The sequence below is a fragment of the Bison bison genome, unplaced genomic scaffold (genome assembly GCF_000754665.1).
Source record: "Bison bison bison isolate TAMUID 2011002044 unplaced genomic scaffold, Bison_UMD1.0 scf7180017864163, whole genome shotgun sequence".
NCBI lineage: Eukaryota > Metazoa > Chordata > Mammalia > Artiodactyla > Bovidae > Bison > Bison bison.
Window position 1 is genome coordinate 3,422,683 of NW_011494735.1, and position 23,032 is coordinate 3,445,714.

At 40.8% G+C, this 23,032-nt stretch overlaps 1 protein-coding gene across 7 annotated transcripts in view; it reads left to right on the forward strand.

The window, feature by feature from the left end:
* The first annotated feature begins 213 nt into the window (after nt 1–213).
* The window catches only part of BEST3 (bestrophin 3), a 55,675-nt gene continuing 32,856 nt past the window's right edge, over nt 214–23,032 (forward strand). For 2 of the 7 annotated variants that reach the window (XM_010841530.1, XM_010841536.1), the window contains exons 1-7: nt 214–377; nt 2,262–2,443; nt 5,683–5,777; nt 6,241–6,474; nt 18,940–19,094; nt 21,046–21,123; nt 21,233–21,385. In XM_010841530.1, the coding sequence (XP_010839832.1) occupies nt 2,292–2,443; nt 5,683–5,777; nt 6,241–6,474; nt 18,940–19,094; nt 21,046–21,123; nt 21,233–21,385 (867 nt within the window). In that variant the 5' untranslated portion in view covers nt 214–377; nt 2,262–2,291. Of the gene's footprint in view, nt 378–2,261; nt 2,444–5,682; nt 5,778–6,222; nt 6,475–18,939; nt 19,095–21,045; nt 21,124–21,232; nt 21,386–23,032 lie in introns of all 7 variants that reach the window. The other 5 variants (XM_010841532.1, XM_010841531.1, XM_010841533.1 and 2 more) reach the window with 5 other exon arrangements.

Genomic DNA, 23,032 nt, shown 5'->3' on the forward strand with positions numbered 1-23,032 from the left:
GTCTTAAATGACCCCAGCTCCTTCACGCCACCTCCAACTCATTCAAAGGAGTGCTTTGGGTGGCAGGTGGGGTTATAATTAGAGATTAGAAAAAAAAAGCCACATCAGCAGCTGTTGCTCCTGTTTGTTCCCGGCTGTGGCTGTCACCAGTGGGCAAACTGGCATAAATAGGCCTTCGCAAGTGGAAAGTCATTTAACCCCTGTCCTTGTCACACTCCAAGTCCTCTCAGTGGCCAGAGAACAGAAGGAAAATCTGACTGTGCATGCGCGGAGGGTGAGCCGAGAGTACAGCCCCAACCCGAAGGCACCTCTGCAGGGGGAGCCTGGAGACTGTCTTCCCTGTCGGAGACGCCGGACACTCCAACCCAAACAAATAGGTTAGTGCGCAGAGTAAACCTATGCATTTTAGCTCTGACCTCTTGTCGATGTGATCTGGGTTTTTCTGACAGAGCTGTAATGGAAGGGTGACTGTTAATTGAGAGTTATTTGAGGACTCATTTAAAACTCCGGTGCCCATGATAACAAATTATGAAATTGGGCTTAATTTATTATGTTCCTCTCCCAACTTTGCTGTACTCATATTAAACAAATAGAAGAGATGAAGATGGAACAATGGAACTGCTTTTGTAACCTGAGTCCCACAAAAAAAGTAATGGCACTTAACTTTTGCCAAAAAGTCCTGTTTTCTTTGTTAAAAATCAGTCATGTTGAAGGCTTAGGTTGGTGATTACAAAAACTACAGCTTCAGAATATAGTTTAAAATTTTCACGTTTTTTTTTTTTGTTTGTTTGTTTTTAGGGAAATTAGGTAAATGGGAATTAGATTGTTTCTTTACATCTGAGTAAAGACAGAAGATGTCCTTGTTGATGGTAAAATGTGTGCCATAAGGTACTATGTATATAAGAAATCTGCTATAGGATTTATCAGTTATGTCTAGTACAGTTCTACCTAAAAATGTCATAATTTCAGCCTAAATAGCTCTGTAGAATCCTCCACATAGATCCTTTCCAAAGCAAAAGGTTTCAAAGAAATTTCATTTTCTATGTGCTACATGTCAGAAAGCTGTAGAGCAGGATTTCCAAATAAAGACCAGCTTCAGGGCATCTTCTCAAAGCCTGAATATTTAGTGTCGTGGTGAAAAGCAATGGAATTCCAGAGAACTCACTGAAAGCTAGGATTTGGGGCCCAGTTCTCATCCTACCTACATCCATGGAACAGATCCAGGTGGAAAGAGTCCTAAACAATGGCCTCATTTTTTTCAGTTCCAAAGAGAAAGTGACCTAAGCATTTTACATGAGACTTTTCAGTGGGAAAATGCACCTTTCTTAGAATCACTGGGGCCTGATGTTTTTTTCTACCTTTTGAAGTACACAGAGTGCACTCGGAGCTCCACTAAAGAGACAATTAAATTAAAACCACCAAAAGTAACCCATCAGTTAAATTCCCAAAAGGGGCTTGCTTCTCCTGATTTCTGAGAGAGCTGTAACTTCCTTCAAGGAAATTCAAAGGCGAAATAAATGCCTATTTACATACTTTAGCAAATAAAGACCCAAACTGATTTGGGTTTGACTACTGATTTTGAAAATGTCAATGACAAACTGAGAGAGTAGTTTCGAAACACATGCATTACCATATGTAGAATTGGATAGCCAGTGGAAATTTACTGTATGGTGCAGGGAGTGCTCAAATCCAGTGCTTTGTGACAACCTAGAGGGGTGGGATGGGGTGGAGGTGGGAGGGAGGTTCAAGATGGAGGGGACATATGTATACCTGTGGCTGATTCATGCTGATGCAACACAAATGTTGTAAAGCAATTACCCCCCAATTTAAAATAATTAAACTTTAAAAAACAGCAAAAAAAGAAAATATCAGTAAATGTAACATGTATCAATACCTTAAATCTTCCCATGGATGCAGAAAATACATGATAGATGATATTACAATGTATTTCATATATCTTATTTAGTCATTCAAATATTTATTGAGTGATAGTCATATAATCTCTAAATAATATTTAGACATGAAGGCAAGCTTAAGATGTCTAATATTACTTTTTCCAGAACTACTCTCCTCCCCTTTTCTACTAAAAGATTTAGCACTGAGGTCGTGGTTATCTCCAAATTCCAAATTGTTTCAAGCTAAGAAAGGCAAATTAGTAAAGAAGACTAACTCGTTGCTGACTAGGATTTCTTTGAGATATAGATTTATGCTCTGTCTTAAACATCGCTTTTTACTTGTGTTTTGTCTTCTTGCTCTTCTAGAAAAACAAACAAACAAACAAACTGTCCAAGATGACTGTCACTTACTCCAGTAAAGTAGCAAATGCAACTTTTTTTGGATTTCATAGGTTACTCCTCAAGTGGAGAGGCAGCATCTACAAACTATTGTACAGGGAATTTATTGTTTTTGCTGTACTTTACACGGCAATAAGCTTGATGTACAGGTACTTTCCTTTGCATGTGTTCTTAAATGGCCATCAAATAGCATATATGAATACAGTCTCAAAAATCCAAGTCCTTTGGTTGCCTCTGACTTTTGCATTATGTAATCTCCTCCTTTGCATGATTCTCTGTCACCCTCTTGTCCCTGGGACTGAGTATCTTAATCCACACCTAACCATTTTTGGGATGTTAAATGGACTCTAACCCATCATGTTTAGGTGGTTCCCATTCCAGCCCCACTTGAACTGGTCGTGATGAAGTATTATTTGTGCTTCAGGAATTTTGCTCCAGGCAAAAAATGAAAGATTTATACTTAGATCCTCACTAAGTGATGATTTTTACCATTCAAAATCATTATTTTTGCCTCTCTGAATGATATCGTTCGAAGTTTGAGTTTATGATTTGACTGCTTGCAGCGACTACTTACATAATTAACATTTTCATAAATAGTGTATACCAGGCAACTTTCCTTCCTTTTTCCTGGAATGACAAAATCTTATCTAAGATGGTGCCCCCAAACTTACCAATATCTCAATTAAAGAAAAAGGCTAAAAACGAATTTATTTTCGTCATATCTTCAAAGTTGAAGGCACATTATATTCACAAAAGATGTTTATTCTTTATAACATCACAAACTTTGCCTGTCAGATTGACAGGTAATTTGAGCAACATTACTTCCATGAAATACTTTTATGACTAACAATTATAGTCTTAATAAAATTTTATCAGTATTATAAATGGGAAGCTCCATGAGTTCTTTTAATTAATATTGATTGCACAATTTCTTCTCAGGGAGAAGTTAAAACTTAAAATAGAAAAGTTAAAGGTTTTTGAGGCTGTATTTCCACCTTTTCTGTGCTTATCAGTTTGTTCTTTCCCTTCTGCATACCATGAACAAATTTGCATGTCATTGCTCCCACATGTATTCCTCCTTGCAGTGACAGGACCCCATGTGAAGAAGAGGGAGGTTAATTTGACTGGTTGATAATGACCAAAAGTGAACAGTTATTTTGCTATATATCAAAACTACTGTTCCCCAAAAATGTATATATTGGTATACATTTTGGCAAAATATCTTTAAAAGGGAAGTTTTATTAAAAACCTCTGATGATTTTTTGAATAAATCCTCTAAATACAGTATTATTTTGACAATTTATTTGTATGTCATTCAATCCTTCACAATATCAAATGGTGGAAGACACATGACGTTTCAGGATAATTGTCTCATTCGTTTATTTTTACTAGTGTGTATTTATTGCTGCTACTGCTGGTTAGAATAGAACAGCTCTTAGAGCAGTTGCATCGTAGCCAGAGATGCTCCACTGGGCCTTAATTTTGGCTCCAATGTCTTATTTATTTCCCACAAAACTGTATGCACATATTTTTTCTAAAGACCAAAAAGTGCTTGTGTTTTTAACGATCATCATTATTTCAAGCCATTTTTCATTCTTTAAATTTCGAACGTAAAATCTTATTAAAATAGATCCTTTTATCTTGATCACAGCTCTACCAAGAACTACAGGCTGAATCTGTTGAGAAAGTCAGACATACCCGTAGACAAATATAGACAAATAAAAAAAATGAGTTTCATTCTCATATCCACTAACAATGCTAAAGTTTTTTAATCCCATTATAAGCAAATAGTTATGCTTGTCAAAAAATAATAAGATAGAACCCGAATTCACTAGCTTGATTATCTCTCTTTGTATTTTGGGATACATTTGACAAAATACTTGCTGTAGTACCTTCTAGCTAGTAAAATTTCTATGTGTCTATTAGCTTAATATTTTTTCCTTTGGCCAATTATTAATAGTAACAACCACTTTATTATTGACTGACATTATATACTAAGTGGTTTTATATATCATGTATTCTTTAATCCTCCTAACATCCCTGATACACAGGTATTATTATTATTATCCTCATTTACAAATGAGAAAACTGAGACTCAGAGAGAGTTAAAAATATGCTCAAAATCCAAATCTGTAAGTGGCAGATCTGGGACTCAAACATGGCTCTGTAAGGCTCTATGGTCTGTGCTCTCCACATTTAATTCTCTCTGACCAATTCAATTTGAGTCCCAGAAACCAATCTGGCTGTAACTTGTCATCAGCCTCATCTTGAGAGGCCTATCCACCAGGTGACGCCTTGCCTGTCATCTTTTCTTGACTGTAGAATTTCTGACACCCCCTCCAAAGCTAAGGCTGCACCCTCAGGTTTGGGCACTCCAAGCCCACCCTGAATCCCACACACATCCTTAGTGCCAGCTCCCAGGTCTTCACCAGCAGTCTGATTGTGGCTCACTGTCACCTCATTATCCCCTTGCTTCCTTCCTCAAAGCTCTACTGACCCAAATAGGCCTCTGACATATGCCATAGTGGGTGTTTCCAAGGGAGTCCTGATTCTTTTCGAACAGCTGCATTCACTCATTTATTCAAATTCATCTGCCTTCTTTCCGGATTTCGATCATTATTATTAACCTGCCTTGAGATATCTCTTCTGATTCTGAATCTCCCCCTTGAAACATAAATATCAATAATAGCTCTATTAAATGGATTCATGTTTAACAATACCAGAAAGTGGGTTTCTGTCAGATCTATAATATAAATTTTGATATTTTTATACTATAGAAATAAAAACTCACCACATATAATAATAAAAATTTCACTTCTAACTGTTGAATCTGTGTTATTGTTTTATATTTTAAATAACTCTAGGCTTTAAAATAAACAGTTATAACATCCCTTGAGGTATAACACACATAACTAAGAATGTACTGAGTAGAATATTCATGAGAAAGTAAGATCAAGATGTCAAATCCAGGGTTATTATTCAATAATTACTTAATAAGCATATTCCAATAATAAACATAATTAAGACATTCTTTTTTAAGTGCATATGTTTAATAATTGGATAATGTACTCCTTTATGAAGTATTTTGCTCCAAATCCCATGCATTAATCATATAAAAATTTAAAAATATAAAACATTCAAAATAAAATGGATTACTATGTCCCACTGTCTAATGACCAATAACATTTATGTTCTAAAAACATTAGTACTTAAAATGTTCAGCAGTTAAAAAGCTTTTGAGATACATCAGCTTAGGTATAAAAGGAAAAGCTACTGCTCCTTTTAAAAAAACTGAGATTATTTTTGCTTGTTTGCAGTGAATGTCACTTGCAAAGCAGGTGCAGAAGTATAATATCATAAAGGGCTGTGCATTTTATTTTTGCTCCAGATTGTTACTTACAGGAGCCCAAAAACGTTTCTTTGAAAAATTATCAATTTACTGTGACAGATATGCTGAACAAATTCCAGTAACCTTTGTGCTTGGTAAGTATAGGTCACACGCAGCATGCAGCCACACAGCTGTCTCCGCGATGGTGATACCAGTGACTCTGCATGGGAGTGTTTCCAAGCTGAGAGGCATGCCTGAAAAGCCACTGCTTGCAATAGAACCAGAATCATCCATAAGGTTTACCTTCAAGACTGCTTTTGCTAAATTAACACCCAACAAGTTTGAGGTAATGATCTGCTCTTGGACAATTAAGCTTTCTCTTTACTAACTCTCCATTTTTTGCCATCAATATGTGAGTTCTAATATCCACTTAGTGTTATGCCATTGCCAGGCACAAATTACTTTTTTTTTTTTCTGGAGGGAAAAATCATAAGATATGGATAACTAAATGTTTTTACACCCTGATCTCTAAAAAAGGCTAAAATTCTGCTAAAAGCATCAGTGTCAACAACGTGTCTTCAGTAAGAAATTACTTTACAGTTTCCTGTTATTCTGCAGGCTTTTATGTTACTCTAGTAGTGAATCGATGGTGGAACCAGTTTGTGAATCTGCCCTGGCCAGACAGGCTGATGTTTCTCATCTCCAGCAGTGTTCATGGAAGTGACGAGCATGGGCGCCTGCTCAGGAGGACACTGATGCGCTATGTCAATCTCACCTCCCTGCTCATTTTCCGCTCAGTGAGCACAGCTGTGTACAAAAGGTTTCCAACGATGGACCACGTGGTTGAAGCAGGTATTGTGAATTACTCTTCCTTCCATGGGGCTCCTCTCAACCTTCAAATTTCCTCTGAAAATATCTTTTATTCATCCATTCATTCATTCAAGAAACATTTACTAAATACCTATCCTGTGCCAGAAACAGTCCTAAGAGGCAAAAAATGAATAAGCCATCGTTCTTGCCCTCAAGAAGTTTACTTAGGGGGCAGAGCAAAGGAAACAGCAAACAGTCAACCTCATATTAAGTTGCCAACAGTCATAATATAGTAATATTATCTTACAATCTATAATATGATAATTATCCTATTACATTTTCATATTTCATCATATATCATTTTTAAAGAAATATAAACCATCTGTAATATTATCTTACATTGTCTAGTACTCTACAGCTTATGCACTTTCACAAACATTATTTCATTTGGACCTCAATAAAACCATGAGAGGTTCAGAGAGGATATGACCTTCCCTGGATCACATTGCTCATTAATGGGAGAGTCAAATTTTCAATTAAGACTCAGAACTCCTAACTTAAAACTTTTCCCAAAACATAGCAGACTCTGAAAGGAAATAGCAATGTGGGTTTTCATCTACACAGACTCTGATAAGTGGCAGTAAAAGGCTGCTTCAGTGGAGGTCTGTTGTCTCTTCTGTTCCTCAGAGCAGACGTAGTTTTGCACCTGGGCTCCTGGACACAGGATGCTGAGAACAAATCATATTGAAGGATGGTTCTCTTTGCGGTTAATATTTAGCAAAAGTGAAAGTGATAAGCTGTTAATCAGCCTTCAAGGGGATAAGGATTAAATGAGATCATTGTTGGCAAGTACAGAATAAAAATGGGTTGTTGTGCTGAGTTGTCTTTGATCGATCTGAGAGTATGTTGGAATGTATAAATGAATATATAGTAAACATAGGAACCATGAGATGATTTTGCCTTTATGTTGAGTACAGTCTCAAATTAGCTTTCATTATCCAGTCTCTTTTTCTGAAATGTCCTTGAAAATACATAGTGATATGTATATATATTTTAAGAGTAGCATTTTTGCTTGTTTTTGGAGGTTTGGGAAATTTTTGTTTGGTTTTGTCTTCTCAGATGACAATATAGATAGTGACCAAGAACACAGAGTAAGAGTTCAACTCCTCTACCCTTAACCAGCTTCGTGACCTTGTCTAAGTTACTTTACCTTTCTAATGCTTCAGTTTCCTCATCTATAAAATGAGGTTATAGTGATGTTGTAAAACCCTCTGCTTTCATATACCTCCTAGCTTGTTGTGAGGATTAAATAAGATAATATTTGCAGTGTCTAGAAGCTTACTTGGCACGTGGTATGACATGCATTCTTGCTTTTAATAATGAAATCATCTAGTGCAAAGGCATAACACAGGCCTTTGATCATTTTAGAAGGAAGAATCATTTGATGTGACATCCCAGGTCTTCCTTATCTATGACCAGGAGGCTGTGAAAGTCAAGATGGAAATAAGGAAGGAACGTAGAGGCTGTTGTGAGGGGTACAGAGCAAGTTGTGAGAAAGTAATGAGTCACAGGGAGAAGGCAATGGCACCCCACTCCAGTACTCTTGTGGGCAAATCCCATGGATGGAGGAGCCTGGTGGGCTGCAGTCCATGGGGTCGTGAAGAGTCGGACACGACTGAGCGACTTCACTTTCAATTTTCACTTTTCACTTTCATGCATTGGAGAAGGAAATGGCAACCCATTCCAGTGTTCTTGCCTGGAGAATCCCAGGGACAGGGGAGCCTGGTGGGCTGCCATCGATGGGGTTGCACAGAGTCGGACACGACTGAAGCAACTTAGCAGCAGCAGCAATGAGTCACAAGGAGTCAGTTACAGAGTCAGATGAAGGGTATAAATGGCCTGGCAAACATACAGGTATATTACGATGTAAAACCAGTCAGAATTTAAAGAAAAATTAACTGCCACCTGTCCTCCAAATTTAAAAGTGGAACACTGCTTCAGAATGACCAGGTTGAAAATGCCACTTGATAGGTTAATTTTCTTACTCTAATATCTAAAGGATAGAATGAGATAAGAATTTCAACCTCTGGAAAAAGTTCTAAAACAAATGAGAAAGATTTGGCTCATTCCAAAAGGACGAGTGAGAGCTAAAGTTTACTCGGATGGATAAAGGTGTCTCTAGTTCTGACGCATCCTTGGAAAGAAGAGGGCACATTCTGCCAGGAATCGGGACTCCAGGCCCAATTCTCAGAGCAGATCTCCTCCTCTCAACGTCACCTTCATATTAACAGCAAGTGGGGAGGTGGAAGGGCAGCTGGCAAAGGAGCCCCTTTTGGGACCCCAAGTCAGACATGAGCTCAACGAGGCCTGAGTTGTTCTCAGGTCTGAGGGGCAAGTAGAAATTGTGAGATGAGTGGGAGAATGATGTTTAACGATGTGAATTCATTTCTTTTAGGTGCACTGTTCATAACACCAATGCTTACTCATTATCAGACTTACACAAATGCCTGTTTTGGTTACTTGCATCCACCCTCTCCCCCTTTCCAAGACATTCAGAATACTCCAATACTTCTTTCTCTCCAACCGCCAGGACCCCAACCATTCCAAGGTCATATGAAATCATTTGCTCCTTGATGTGCATTTAAACAAGTATGTCTCAAGGTATGATCTGCAGACCCATGGGCCCTTTGCACCTTGAATAACTTGAGTTGTTTATTTAAAATGCAAACTCCTGGCCCCTGCCTCAGACCTAGTGAATCAGAACCATGGAAGGCCTGGGAAATCTGCATTTAAACATGCTCTGGTGCTGCTTTGTTTATACACTGGAGTTTGAGAAGTTCTGAGTCTTTTCTGAGATGCTTATGTTTTAATCCTTTTTCTCACCCCTGGGGTAAAAAGCTTTGGCATTCACCAACTAATTCATTACTAAAAACAAAGCTGTAACAGTTAATAAAAGGGTGAATTCAAGGTTTCGACCATGCTAGAGGCTTCAGGATTGTAGGGTGGCTTTGGGCAGCAGTTTGCTCAGAGGCCATCATCTAGGGCAGCAGTCCCCAACCTTTTGGGAACCAGGGACTGGTTTCATGGAAGATAATTTTTCTATGGACTGATGGGGTGGGGGGTGCTTCGAGGTGATTCAAGCTCATTACATTTATTGCTCACTTTATTTCTATGATTATTACATTGTGATATATAATGAAATAATTATACAGCTCACCATTTTGCAGAAACTGACAGGAGGCAGAGCTTAGGCATTAACACGAGCGATGGGGGCGCTATACAGATGAAGCTTCACTCTCTCCCTTGCCGCTCAGCTCCTGCTGTGCAGTCCGGTTCCTAACAGGCCACAGGCCAGTACCAGTCCATCACTTGGAGGTTGGGGACCCCTGATCTAGGGGACCTGAAATTGACGTGCCTGGACACAGCAAGCATCATTCTCACTTTGGGTTTTTGGTTAGTTTGTGTGAAGAGTCTAAAGGAGGAAGAGAAGTGAGGGAGATAGGAGGGGGGCTAAAGCCTTTGCAATGCACTCTGGGGTCATAACTAATTCTTTCAGTGTAAAGGTCTCTACTACTCTTTTTCACTCACAAGTGTTTTCTCAAAAGGCAGGAAAAGGGGTAGTGGATCAGCACGTGCCCACAGGAACACCAGGTTTACATATTATGTGGTCGGGCAAAGGTTCGAGCCACTGCCTTCCAAGCTGGGGCAGATGCTTCGGAGATAGGGTCCCTCCTGGCTGCCCCACTGCCACCCACGTGGGGGGCAGCCTCTCTGTCAGTTGGTGGAACAGACTTCCCAGACCTCCTGCTCCTTTCCCTAACAGAGAGGGCTGACTCAGTCTGCGCGTGGAGTTGGCTTCCAGGCTCTCCCAACCGGGCACATGTCTCCTCTTCTCTGTCTGTCCTTGGCCTGTGCCAACATTTCTGGGAAGAACAGGAAGTTCAAGCATGGCAGAAAATGTTTGGCAGACTCCCTGAGCACAGAGCCAGGACACCTGCTCCGCCTGAGGGCAGAGAGGGCTGGTAGTAGAAACAGGGCCCCCTAAGGAGAGGTGACAAAGCAGGGGGGCACAAAAGCCTCAGTGGACTTCCCCACATAAAGCCACCTGTCAGGGAAGTATATGTTCTCAAACTTAAATCAGTATTGCTAAAACTGCAGATCCTAAGATAATACCCCTAGCAATTCAGTAGGTCTAGGGTGGGGTCTAGGAATGAGCATATTTAACAAGCTTCTGGAGACTTTGAGGCAAGAGGGGGTCTCTGGATCACACTCTGAGAAACAGTGGACTTCAGGGCAATGGCAGTTTCCTTCCATCCTCTTTGTATTGCTTCAGGGAGGGTCCCTGTCACAAAGATTCAGGACTAGCAGGAGAAAAAGAGGGAGAGGGTGGAGAGAATGAAGATCAGCATTTTCTTCTGAAGCATTTGGCTTCACTAGTGCTGATTGTTGAAGCAGTCTGAGCACAGGTTGGAAAAGAATTTCCAGACAGAGTATTTTAGAAGACAGAATTTACTGAGAACAAAGGACTGAGGTAGTAAGGAGCCCTGCAAAGACAGCAGGCTGCCTTCCTGACAGACCAGGAAGAGCTGACACAGGGAGAGCAGAGTGAGACATGCTGTTAGGACAGCGCACCAGCTTGAGGGAGAGCAGACCTCTTACGTGGGCTTGTGGCAAGTTTTTATGGCCTCGGGACAAAGAAAATTCCTGTGGAAAGGGGTGGTCATTGGTTGAGGGTCTTTTGGGTCTCCACCTTGCCTCATATGGAGCTGGGAGCTGGCCAGTTAGGGACAGAATGGCTCACGACAAACAGGATGGCATAACTCACGACAAACAGGATGGCCCATGCCAGTGGTTGCCGTGTAACTTGGCCAATTCTGGAAATATTGCCCTAAGACCCCAGCCAGGGGCTCCACACCTGTGGACTAGGTCATTCACCTGCTGGTCCCTGAATATTCCTTGCCGTTAAGTTGGACACTCAAGTTACATTATTCCAGGAAATTAGAAGAATCATTATTCTGGGAAGTACATAAACTTTGATGTTACATTTCCCAAATCATAAATTAAAAGTTCTTTATGCTCCCATGAAAATAGAAACATAGCAATCGAATGCAAAAAAACTGTTTATTATGCCAAAAGTTCCCTGCACTGGTCCATTTTCAAACATTTATTTGCCAGAGGAGCTGCAACCCAGGAGCCTCTGTTATTTTCCCTCTTGGCTACAAACCTACCCTGGAAAATTCCAGTCATTTCAATCACCTGCCCTGGAAGATGTCATTCATTCCGAGTCAAGTCAGTGGCTCAATTCCAGATCTTTGCCAATTTAAGTGATGGCCTTAAGTGGGTTTATGTTACGGTGAGACTGAATCAAAACATTTTATCTGGAGTTTCGCAGTGATCAGGAGAAGAAAACATTTCCCTTCATAATTCCTTACCAGAAGTACAAAAATAGGTAAAGGGAAATGGTATACATTCCTCTAAAAGAAACAGTACTAAATCCGTTTGCTAAATCTGTCATGCGTTTGCTCATTTAACAAAGATTTATTGAGTGGATACAGTACACTGGGGCTTCCCAGGTGGCACTATTGGTAAAGAAGCCGCCTGCCAATGCAAGTAGGAGATGCAGATTCAATCCTGGGTCAGGAAGATCCCCTGGCGAAGGGCATGGAAACCCACTCCAGCATTCTTGCCTGGAGAATTCCATGGACTGAGCAGCCTGGCAGGCTACTGTCCAAAGGGTCACAAAGAGTCAGCCACAGCTGAAGCTTCTTAGCACGCACACAGATAGTGTGCCAGGCCTTGTGCTGAGCACTGGAGCACAGCTGAAAGCAAGTGTGGGTATGGCCCCTGTCCTCAACTGTCAGTAAAGATTACTACAAATCTTTTCTTCTATGAATCATTTTCGGAAAGAAGCACAAATACATTTACAGTTGAAATTCACATCACTGCATTGCATTTAGGTTTCTCTGAAAAAGTTTCCTTCTGTGCATGGTAGCCTGTAAGAGTGGTTAAAAGACAATAAAATTTAGGGAAAGGACACTTCTGTTTTCTCAAAGGCCTGGAATCTTAACGTGAAGTTCCTTGAGCTTCTGCTCTGATGAGAGAGAGCCCGTGAACATCCCATCAAAATTTTTAGTGACATGTATGGTTAACAGGCATAAATACAATCGAGTAAGCTCTCAATTATCAAATGATTGTTGAGATAAAAATTCTAACTCTAGATGCACTGACTGGAAGCCTAGCCCCACACTTAGATCATTTAATCTGTGATCTTCTCCCACTAAGTAAAATAGAATAGATTTTGTGTAGTATTGACTTTCTGCCCTGTGGTCTGCTGTTCACATTTATCTGGATGCATTCTGTGGTGCTGGGGCTCCCTGGTCTCTCTGAAATTTCCCATTGTTCTGTGCTACAGGAGACATGATCAAGGGACAGTGGTATTCACGGCTGTGCCAGTTTTTACTCTGTTGGCTGAACTTTAACAGTCTGAGTCAGTTACGCCTATAGTCTCACATGATGAGCCCAGAACAGACTGAATGTCATCTTGTGAGTGAAACTTGACTCACCTATGCACACTGGATCTACATGAGACAGAAAGAGCACACGTCCTTGAATTAACACCATGGATGGGCAGTCTCGGCTCAGTGTTCGAAGGCTCTCACAGCTCTATTTGGGCTTCCTTTGTGGCTCAGCTGGTAAAGAATTGGCCTGCAATGTGGGAGACCTGGGTGGGAAGATCCCCTGGAGAAGGGAAAGGCTACCCACTCCAGTTTTCTGGCCTGAAGAGTTCCGTGGACTGTATAGTCCATGGGGTTGCAAACAGTCAGACACGACTGAGCGACTTTCACTTTTCACAGCTCTGTTTTAGGAGTTAAATCAAGGCTCGTCAATCATGTACCTCTCAAAGGATGACCATAGATCACGACATTCAGTGAATTATCAAGGGTGCTTATTTAAATTACAGCTTCTCAGACAGCCTATGAATCTGACTCTCTGGGGTTTGGGAGCCAGAAATCTACTTCTAAACAGGCTCCCCAGAAGCACTGTGTTTGACCCAGACCAAGGAAGCCAAAATGTCCAGCTTGCTGTGTGATTCTGCACTAGATGGAGTTGTTCTCAAACTTTGTTTTAAGATAGAATCACTAGGGATCTTTTAAAAATACTGATGCCTGGCTCACATCCCCAGATTTTAACATTCAATAGTTATATGGTGTAACCTGGGCATTGGGAGTTTTTAAAGCTCCCTAGAACATTCTACTGTGCAGCAAAGTCTTGCACCAGAGCACATCTATTAATTCCTCCAACTTTATCTGCAAATTGTCTCAGATCAATTTACCCAACGCAAATGGAATTCTGGGCCACATGGAGAGGCTAGGAGTTAAGAGCACTGATTTTGTGAATGGTATTTCCAGTGAGTCATGTGTTGAAGGCAGTGAGCTACCAAATAGGATACTAATTTAGAGACAGGAATATGGCAGACTAGAGATGTTTTGCTCACATTAGGAAAATAGAGGAGTTTCTGTCTGTGTTCAGCATTGCTACCCCAGAAACTGACTTTACTCAACCATATCCTATCTCAGGCTTTTCAAATTGTGGGTTGTAACTTATTCTTGGGTTCTTAAATCATTTTAATGGCTTGGAGCCAGCATTTTTATGGAATGGAATGGAACAGAGCAGAAAAATCAAGGGGCACCTCATCCAGAAAAGCCAAGAATTGTTTTGGGATATCTTTCTTTCTGTGGTTCATAGAGAAAAAAAATATGTCTGAATACTGCCTTCCACAATGCCTTCACACTGTGATTACATCTCTCTCTCAGTCGCATTTTGCCTTCTTTTGGTTTTCCCAGTTGACAGGGATTTCTGAACTTCTACCATTGAATTTAAAGAACAGCTGCAGCTGAATCTGGTGGCTTCATTCCATTCATTTGGAAAGCACAGAGAGGAAAATGAATCAGGCTCATTGCAATGCTTCCGAAGAAGTCACCTCTCTGAGAACAGCTGAGATGCTGAATGCACAAGTTACTCTTTCAGAAAGAATTGGCAATAAACCCTGCTAAAAGTTTTGAGAAGCAGAGCTCTTAGCTCTTCTCTTAATAGAGCCTGACGGGCATGCTCTGCTTTAAAGGCAAAAGACATCTGCCTCAGCTGCAACCAAATCTGCAACTGCTGGAATACTGTTGATTTATGGACTTAATTGGTCCTTTGGTTTGAAAGCAATAAAATTTTGCCTTAAAGTAGCAGATCCTCAGAAAAGGCGACGGCACCCCACTCCAGTACTCTTGCCTGGAAAATCCCATGGATGGAAGAGCCTGGTAGGCTGTAGTCCATGGGGTCGCGAATAGTCAGACACGACCAAGCGACTTCACTTTCACTTTTCACTTTCATGCATTGAAGGAAATGGCAATCCACTCCAGTGTTCTTGCCTGGAGAATCCCAGGGACGGGGGAGCCTGGTGAGCTGCCGTCTGTGGGGTCACACAGAGTCGGACACGACTGAAGCAACTTAGCAGCAGCAGCAGCAGCAGATCCTTCTCCATCGAGCCACAATTCAAGTCACAAGAAAATACAAATGTGTGTGTGTGTGTGTGTGTGTGTGTGTGCATGCGTGCTAAGTCACTTCAGTTGTGTCCTATAGACTATAGCCCGCCAGGCTCCTCTTTTCAAGGGATTGTTCAAGCAAAAATACTGGAGTGGGTTGCCATGCCCTCCTCCAGGGGATCTTCCCCATCCAGAGATCAAACCCATGTCTCTTGTGTCTACCTGCATTGGCAGGCGGGTTCTTTACCACTAGTGCCCCTGGGAAGCCACTGTGTGTGTGCATAATTGTATATCTATATATATATATATATATTTTTTTTTTACTCTGATTTGAAATATTAAAAAGTGTTCTTTGGGATAAGCAATACGAAAATTGCTGAGCAGAGCTGAACTAGCCAAAAAACCAGAAGGAAAAGAGATAGAAAGAGAAATTCAAGCCAGATGCAATAGCAAGATAAAATAGCAATGTTAGGAGTGTGGATAGGGTCTGAGGAGATGTGGCATGAAGATAGATATGTGAAGGAGACAGGGTAACGTGAGGATCACCCAACTGATGGTATTGCCAAACTGCAGCAAATCCGTACCTGTGGTGAACATAGCCTTAGAGACGAGGATAATGACCACATTCTGAAAATATCATTGATCTCTGGTTAAAATGGTCTGAAGCACTGATGAGGATAGCATTCCATTTAATAACAAATGCTCTCTGAATTGATTTCACTAACGATCTAGACTTTTCTTTCAAGGGACCAGTAACTCAATTTCCAAAGATAGGGTTACTATGTATAAGATGTATAACCCTGCAGGAAATAATAAAAATTATTCTGCCTGTATACTCTTGGACACATTAGTGTCTGGTTCGTTTTTCACAGCACCTAGCAAAGTGCTCAGTACATTTGGACTGAACATTTAAACCCCCTGCTTTCCTAACTCTACATGTTGCTTTTCAACCGATGGGTTTGCTACACGACAGGGATGGGGGGAGGGTGGTACCTAACTTTTGCTTTAGCGTTTGCATTAAATAATTCCTCACTCTGCATATTTTCTTTCTGCTAAGAAGCCAGAAAGGACTTGCCAGCACAATTTGATCCATATTCCTGAATAAAAAATAACCAGAGGTCAAATGACAGAGATTTCAGCCAAGTATACACATGCGGTCATTTTTGAAAACTGCAGTATAAATCCCAAGACTGTAACTGTTAGACAATTGATATGAAATGTCTGAGAATAGGCTTCCAGGGAAAGGGTGAAAGGTTGCGGTAGGTCTTTAAGCACAGAGCCAAGACAGGTCGTCTATTGACTTCTTATCATTAGATTTAATCATACTCTGTAAGTCTTTTAAAACAAAAACCCAAATGGATTATCTAGATCATGCAACAACTTTGAAATGCACTGAGAAACAAGACAAGAATTCTCAGGCTCATTCTTATTTTTGACCACCAGAGAGAGTTCAGTTCCCCTGGCCTGGGCAGACTTTTCAAAGCTAATGTAAATAACCTGAGTATTATCTAAAACTAGTCTTTCGTTGGTAAATACTCGTCTTGTAATTGTTACTCTGTTTATTTCAAACTGAGTTAACAGAATCTTCATTCAGTGAGAAAGTGATTTTTCAAGCATCGCTATCGTTCAGAATTTCCTGCAGAGATTTATAAACATGCAACTGCCTGGACCCAATTCATTAGATCACTCAGGAAGATTTAAAAGTATGCTTACCCCTGGACCTTACTCTAGACCAATTGAATCAACACCTCTGGGGATAAGGCAAAGGCACTGGTATTTTCTAAAAGGCATTTGGGCTAAGACACAGGCACATGAGACTAAGGTGCAACACTGGGTCAGGGATCTTGCCCTAAAGGTCTCAGGGACACAGGAAGGAAGGAGAGGGTGGGATGAATTGAGAGGGCAGCATTGACATTTGTATACTGCACATGTATAATAGCTAGGGAGTGGAAAGCTGCTCTGCAGCGCAGGGAGCTCAGCTCGGTGCTTTGTGACAACAACTTGAAACTCTGTTCAGAAGAAGACTAGTTGTGTAAGATATTGTACAACGCTAACTAGAATGCAGCCATTAAAAAGAATGATTCTGCACTCCAGATCTTAACAAAAAAAATCTCCAAGATATAACTTGAAAAAAAGAAGCAAATGGCAGACATGTATGGAGTATAAAGTCATTTGTGTTTTTAAAAATTTGGCCTGTATGAAATCTGTGACACTTCTCCAGAAATATACAAAATAACCTGGTTGTAGTGATTTCCTTCAGGGAGGGAAACTGGTTGGTTGGGAAAATGAGACTTACTTTCCCCATTAATATTTCTTTAGCCTGTTAGGATTTTTGTGCCCACTGAACTACGCAATCGAATTAAAAAAAAAAAAAGGTCAAGTGTAAACAGTAAGCTTTTGAAGTACATATTTATATGAACAAACCTTTTTACATAGTAGACATTCCATAAATGTTTGTTAATAAATAAACCTGCTACCTTATTATTCCTCTCTTATTATTCAAGTCTCTTCTTTCGGTGTGCAGGCAGTGGAGGATGAGTAAAGTTTCACATAATATGTTATGTGTTAGCACTTCCTGAGTGTTATTTATGTGCAAAGTGTTATGTTAACCTCTTGGCATATGTTCCCCATCTCAGGTACTTCTACAACATCCTTGTGAAGTAGACATTATTATCTCATTTACACATGAGAAAACAGGCTCAGAGAAGTCACTGAAAGCTGAAGCAAAACACACACGTACATACACACATACACACATGGAGACACACAAAATCAAAGAAAAGCTTTTAAGGTATATGCAAAATGCTGTAGGGACTGTGAAGATAATATGCCTTTTGCCCTCCCAAAGGGTCTTAGCAGGGGAAACATTTGTGTCTAACACGACCATAACATGAGGCAAGAGAGAGCCCCATGGTGATTTGAAGGGGAAAGGCAGAAGGAATCAAGGAAGGCTTCTCAGAAGAGAACCTGGTTAATTAGGTGTTTGAAAAGAAGCATCAGAAGGAAAAGTCATGCGACTCACCTGTTGGGCAAAACTCTAAGTGCTTTGTATACATTATCAACTTTTATTCTTTAAATCTGAACAATTCTAAGTATTCCTGTTCTCAATTTTACCAAACCCTAAAGAAGAGACATTCCCTTGATGTCCTAGTCCACATTTAATGTCACCTTGCTTCCTATTGGCACTACGATCACACACACACACACACACACACACACACACACAGAGTTATATATCGGTATATAAGGCAATGTTTGTAAGCAGTCCTTACAGAGGTAAATAGTCCTTTTCTCTAATACAAGTAAAAACTACTTGAGACAGGTACCGCATTATTTTTTATTTCTTGAATATCCCCCATTCTATGCTCACATAGTAGACGCTGAAATATTTAGGGTAAGATATTAATGCTAACGGAGAAGGCAATGGCGCCCCACTCCAGTACTCTTGCCTGGAAAATCCCATGGACGGAGGAGCCTGGTAGGCTGCAGTCCATGGGGTCGCTAAGAGTCGGACACGACTGAGCGACTTCACTTTCACTTTTCACTTTCATGCATTGGAGAAGGAAATAACAACCCACTCCAGTGTTCTTACCTGGAGAATCCCAGGGACGGGGGAGCCTGGTGGGCTGCCATCTATGGGGTCGCACAGAGTTGGACAGGACTGAAGCGATTTAGCAGCAACAGCAGCAGCGTTAATGCTATGGGGCTTCCCTGGTAGCTTAGATAGTAAAGAATCCACCTGCGATGCAGGAGACATAAGAGATGCCACTTCAATCCCTGGGTCAGGAGGATCCCCTGGAGAAGGAAACGGCAACCCACTCCAGTATTCTTGCCTGGAGAATCCCATGGACAGAGGAGCCTGGCAGGCTACAATCTATGGGGTCACAAAGAGTAGGACACGACTGAGCAACTAAGACAATCATTAATGTTAAATCAAGTCTGTATAACCTATCTCTTTTTACTTTGTGTAAAGGTTTTATGACAGCAGATGAAAGAAAATTATTCGACCACCTCAAATCTCCTCATCTGAAATACTGGGTTCCATTCATTTGGTTTGGAAATCTCGCAGCTAAAGCCCGGAAGGAAGGTAGAATCAGAGACAGTGTTGATCTTCAATCACTGATGACTGTAAGTATATTGCAAACATCAGTTAAAAGATACGACTCAGACACCAACAGGGACTTGGATGTAAAAGGCTGGACCTGGACGAGTCTGCTTTGTTCAATCCTGGTTCCAAAGGAACTAGAAAGACTGGGCTAGGATTAGAACCTCAAATGCAGGAGGAGAATATAACACAGTTTTAACTGAAGTTGATTGGAAGTGGTTGCTTAGAGGCTGTTTTAAGCAGAAGTAGGCTTTGTAATGAATGTTGAGTTTTAAGCCAACTTTTTCATCATTCATTATAAAGCCTACTTTGAACTACGGTTTTGGAGAAGACTCTTGAGAGTCCCTTGGACTGCAAGGAGATCCAATCAGTCCATCCTAAAGGAAATCAGTCCTGAATATACATTGGAAGGACTGATGCTTAAGCTGAAACTCCAGTACTTTGGGCACCTGATGCAAAGAACTGACTCATTTGAAAAGACCTTGCTGCTGGGAAAGATTGAAGGTGGGAAGAGAAGGGGACAACAGAGGATGAGATGGTTGGATGGCATCACTGAGTCAATGGACTTGAGTTTGAGTAAATTCTGGGAGTTGGTGATGGACAGGGAGGCCTGGCATGCTGCAGTCCATGGGGTCGCAAAAAGTTGGACTCGACTGAGCAACTGAACTGAACTGAATTGAAGGCTTTATAATAGGCTTTCCTGGTGGCTCAGACAGTAAAGAATCCACCTGCAATGCAGGAGATTCAGGTTCAATCCCTGGGTCAGGATGATCCCCTGGAGTAAGAAAGTGGAAACCACTTGAATATTCTTACCTGAAGAATTCCATGGATGGAGGAGCCTAGTGGGCTTCAGTCCATGGGGTCAAAAAGAACTGGACAGAACTGAGCCACTAACACACACAGGCTTTGTAATAGGCTCTACAAGAAAATGTTCCTTGATTGATCAGCAATGTCTGCAAAGGGCTCGGAAGGTCCTGGCACCCAAGAGGCATATTTGCCATCCCTAACTCCAGGATCCTGGACCTAAATCCCCAGTCAGTTCCCCCAAATTGTAATATCCCAAAGTTAATCCCCTGGAGGAGGAAATGGCAACCCACTCCAATATTTTTGCCTGGAGAATCCCATGGACAGAGGAGCCTGGCGGGCTACAGTCTGCCAGTTCACTAAGAGTCGGACATGACTGAAGTGACTTAGCAAAGTTAATCAGCTTTCCAGATGACCCAGGAAACAAAGCTGTGTTTTCATTAAATGAAATAATACTGAATGCATTTGAGAAACAAATTTATAGATGGGCTAGATAGATTTGTGCCATGACAGTCTCCTGCCTTCATTAGGCTAAAAGGAGTGAATGATTTTAAAATAGCTCCCAAATTACATATACTCTTTCTCAGTCTTAAATAATAACTTGTGTTCAGTAGAGAAAAAAGAAATCAATGGATCTCAATCCTTTCTGCTTTAACAGAGATAGATTTTCTATCAATAGAAGTATTCTAAAGTGGTCCTTTGTTGGGGGAAAAGGCATAGATGTATTTAGGCTTTTTTCTAAGATCTTCAGTAAGCATGTTTTCAAAAAAGAGGAAACAAAAAATAACCTGCTCTCCACATAATTTAGAAATGATTTTTTTGAAATATTAACTACTGCATTTCCACCACCCCTTTGGGACTATAAATATATAGTGGGAAATTATGAATTCAATAGAGTAGGGGATATTTCTATACCATCCTGATTTATCTTTATATTTTTTTAAACTGTACTTATCCCTTTTGCACATCATTGAATGATGTCATTAGCTTGTCATTTTCAAAATTTTCCTTTTGGAGTGGCCTTCAAAACCAATTTCTAGTCTTTCGACGTCATGATCATTATTTTATAGGTATATTTCTAAAAGCCACAGCCATATTCTGAATCCTAGTAAATGTTATTTACCACACCTATCATCTTAGTAAATCGTGCTTTATCTATTTCTGGCTTAGGAAATGAACCGATTTCGCTCCTGGTGCAGCCTCTTATTTGGTTATGACTGGGTTGGGATTCCGCTGGTTTACACCCAGGTATCAAATCCTTGGCATGTGATTTTTTCTTTCCATTGCCCACTTTGGCATGCTGGCTCTCTCGGGGCAGCCAGGGCTGTGCTCTCAGTAGGGTTTCTCTCTGTTTCAGGTGGTCACGCTGGCTGTCTACACCTTCTTCTTTGCTTGCCTGATTGGACGCCAGTTTTTGGATCCCACCAAAGGCTATGCGGGACATGACTTAGATCTTTACATTCCAGTCTTCACTCTCCTACAATTCTTCTTCTACGCAGGATGGCTCAAGGTAGCCAACAGTCTCCATGCCTGAGACCCTCCTACAGTCTAGGTCCTGTTCCAAACTCTGCACACTGATCCCTTACTGAATCACTCATTCATGAGTGACTCCAAGGTAGATTTAACATTTAATAGCTGAGATGTTACTATTTTTCAACTGGGAGTTCAAGTGGCAGGGATGTGGTGAGTATTGTACTGAAGAGCTCATTTATGCAAAGACGTTACTCTTTTATGGCATTGATTGTGTTAAGTCTTTGTGTGCTCTCACTAGGATTATGATAATGTAATTAAAGTATTAAGTATACCTGCATTGATATTTTATACCACAACAAGTGACTAGGCAGAGTAAAAGAAAGTAAATAAGAAGTCTTGTATCTCAGACTTAAGCATGATTATTATATTTTTATCTTGGTTCTGGGCTTCCCAGGTGGCCCAGTGATAAAGAATCAACCTGCAATGCAGGAGATGTGGGTTCAATCTCTGGGTCAGGAAGATCCCCTGGAGAAGGGAATTGTCACCCCACTCCAGTATTCTTGCCTGGAAAATCCCATGGACAGAGGAGCCTGACGGGCTACAGTCCATGGCTTGAAAAGAATCAGACACAATTGAGCGACTAAACAATCTTGGCTCTGCTCAACTCTAAATAGTTAGCTTCTATTCCCTGAAATCCCACTAGCTGCCCCACGACATTAAACGCATTCCATTTTCAAAACCAGAACTGAGACTCGAAGGAATTCATCGGAATCAAAACCAGAAACACCAAGATTAATGACAACATGTGGTTTGCCAGGAAATTAAAAGCAGGTCAGAGCAATGAAAAGAACTAGTCCAATCATCAGCATTAAATTTTATTTGTTCCCACCACCATCTCTCTTCCACCCCAATGTATGTAACAACATCAGAAACCTGATTCTTCCTTCTCTTTAGTATGTGACAGAAAAAGGTCAAAGATTATGACTTCTTTCAGGTAACTGAAATCTAAGGACAGTTTGAAGATAACTTTAATGAAGTAGAATTTCAAATGTCTGACCTTCCAAACAGCCACATGTCGACATGCACATCCAGGCCTTCCATGCTGTCGCAGCCTTTTCCCTGCAGACGCCTTTACTTTCATTGGTTTGAATCTTAACCAGGAAAAAAATAAATATGTTGGCATTTCAAGTTACCCTCCAAAGAGTAAAGGCATTTCCTTTACAAATGGCAAAAACATTTTTAACCAGATGACAGTGAGTGGATTATTTTTACCCATTTAAGACAAAGAGCAAGAGAGACTAACAGCTCTCATTTCTCATTAGAGAAAAAGTACACTCTATCTTTATAAACAGATGCTAAGTCACTTCAGTCGTGTCCGACTCTGTGCGACCTCATAGACGGCAGCCCACCAGGCTCCCCCGTCCCTGGGATTCTCCAGGCAAGAACACTGGAGTGGGGTGCCATTTCCTTCTCCAGAAAATCGCCACTACTGGCCCAACACTTGACCCTCAATCATTCTGGTCTTCTATTGTCCTTTTGCCTGAGTTGTGCTGAGCTTTTTATTCTTCATTTTGTGCCCATGTGAAGTGTTCAGCCAGGCTGGAAGGAACAGTCAGCAGTTCCTGCCTTCTGAAGTGCTCTCTAATATATTAACCTTCTTGGGACTTCCCTGGTGGTTCAGTGG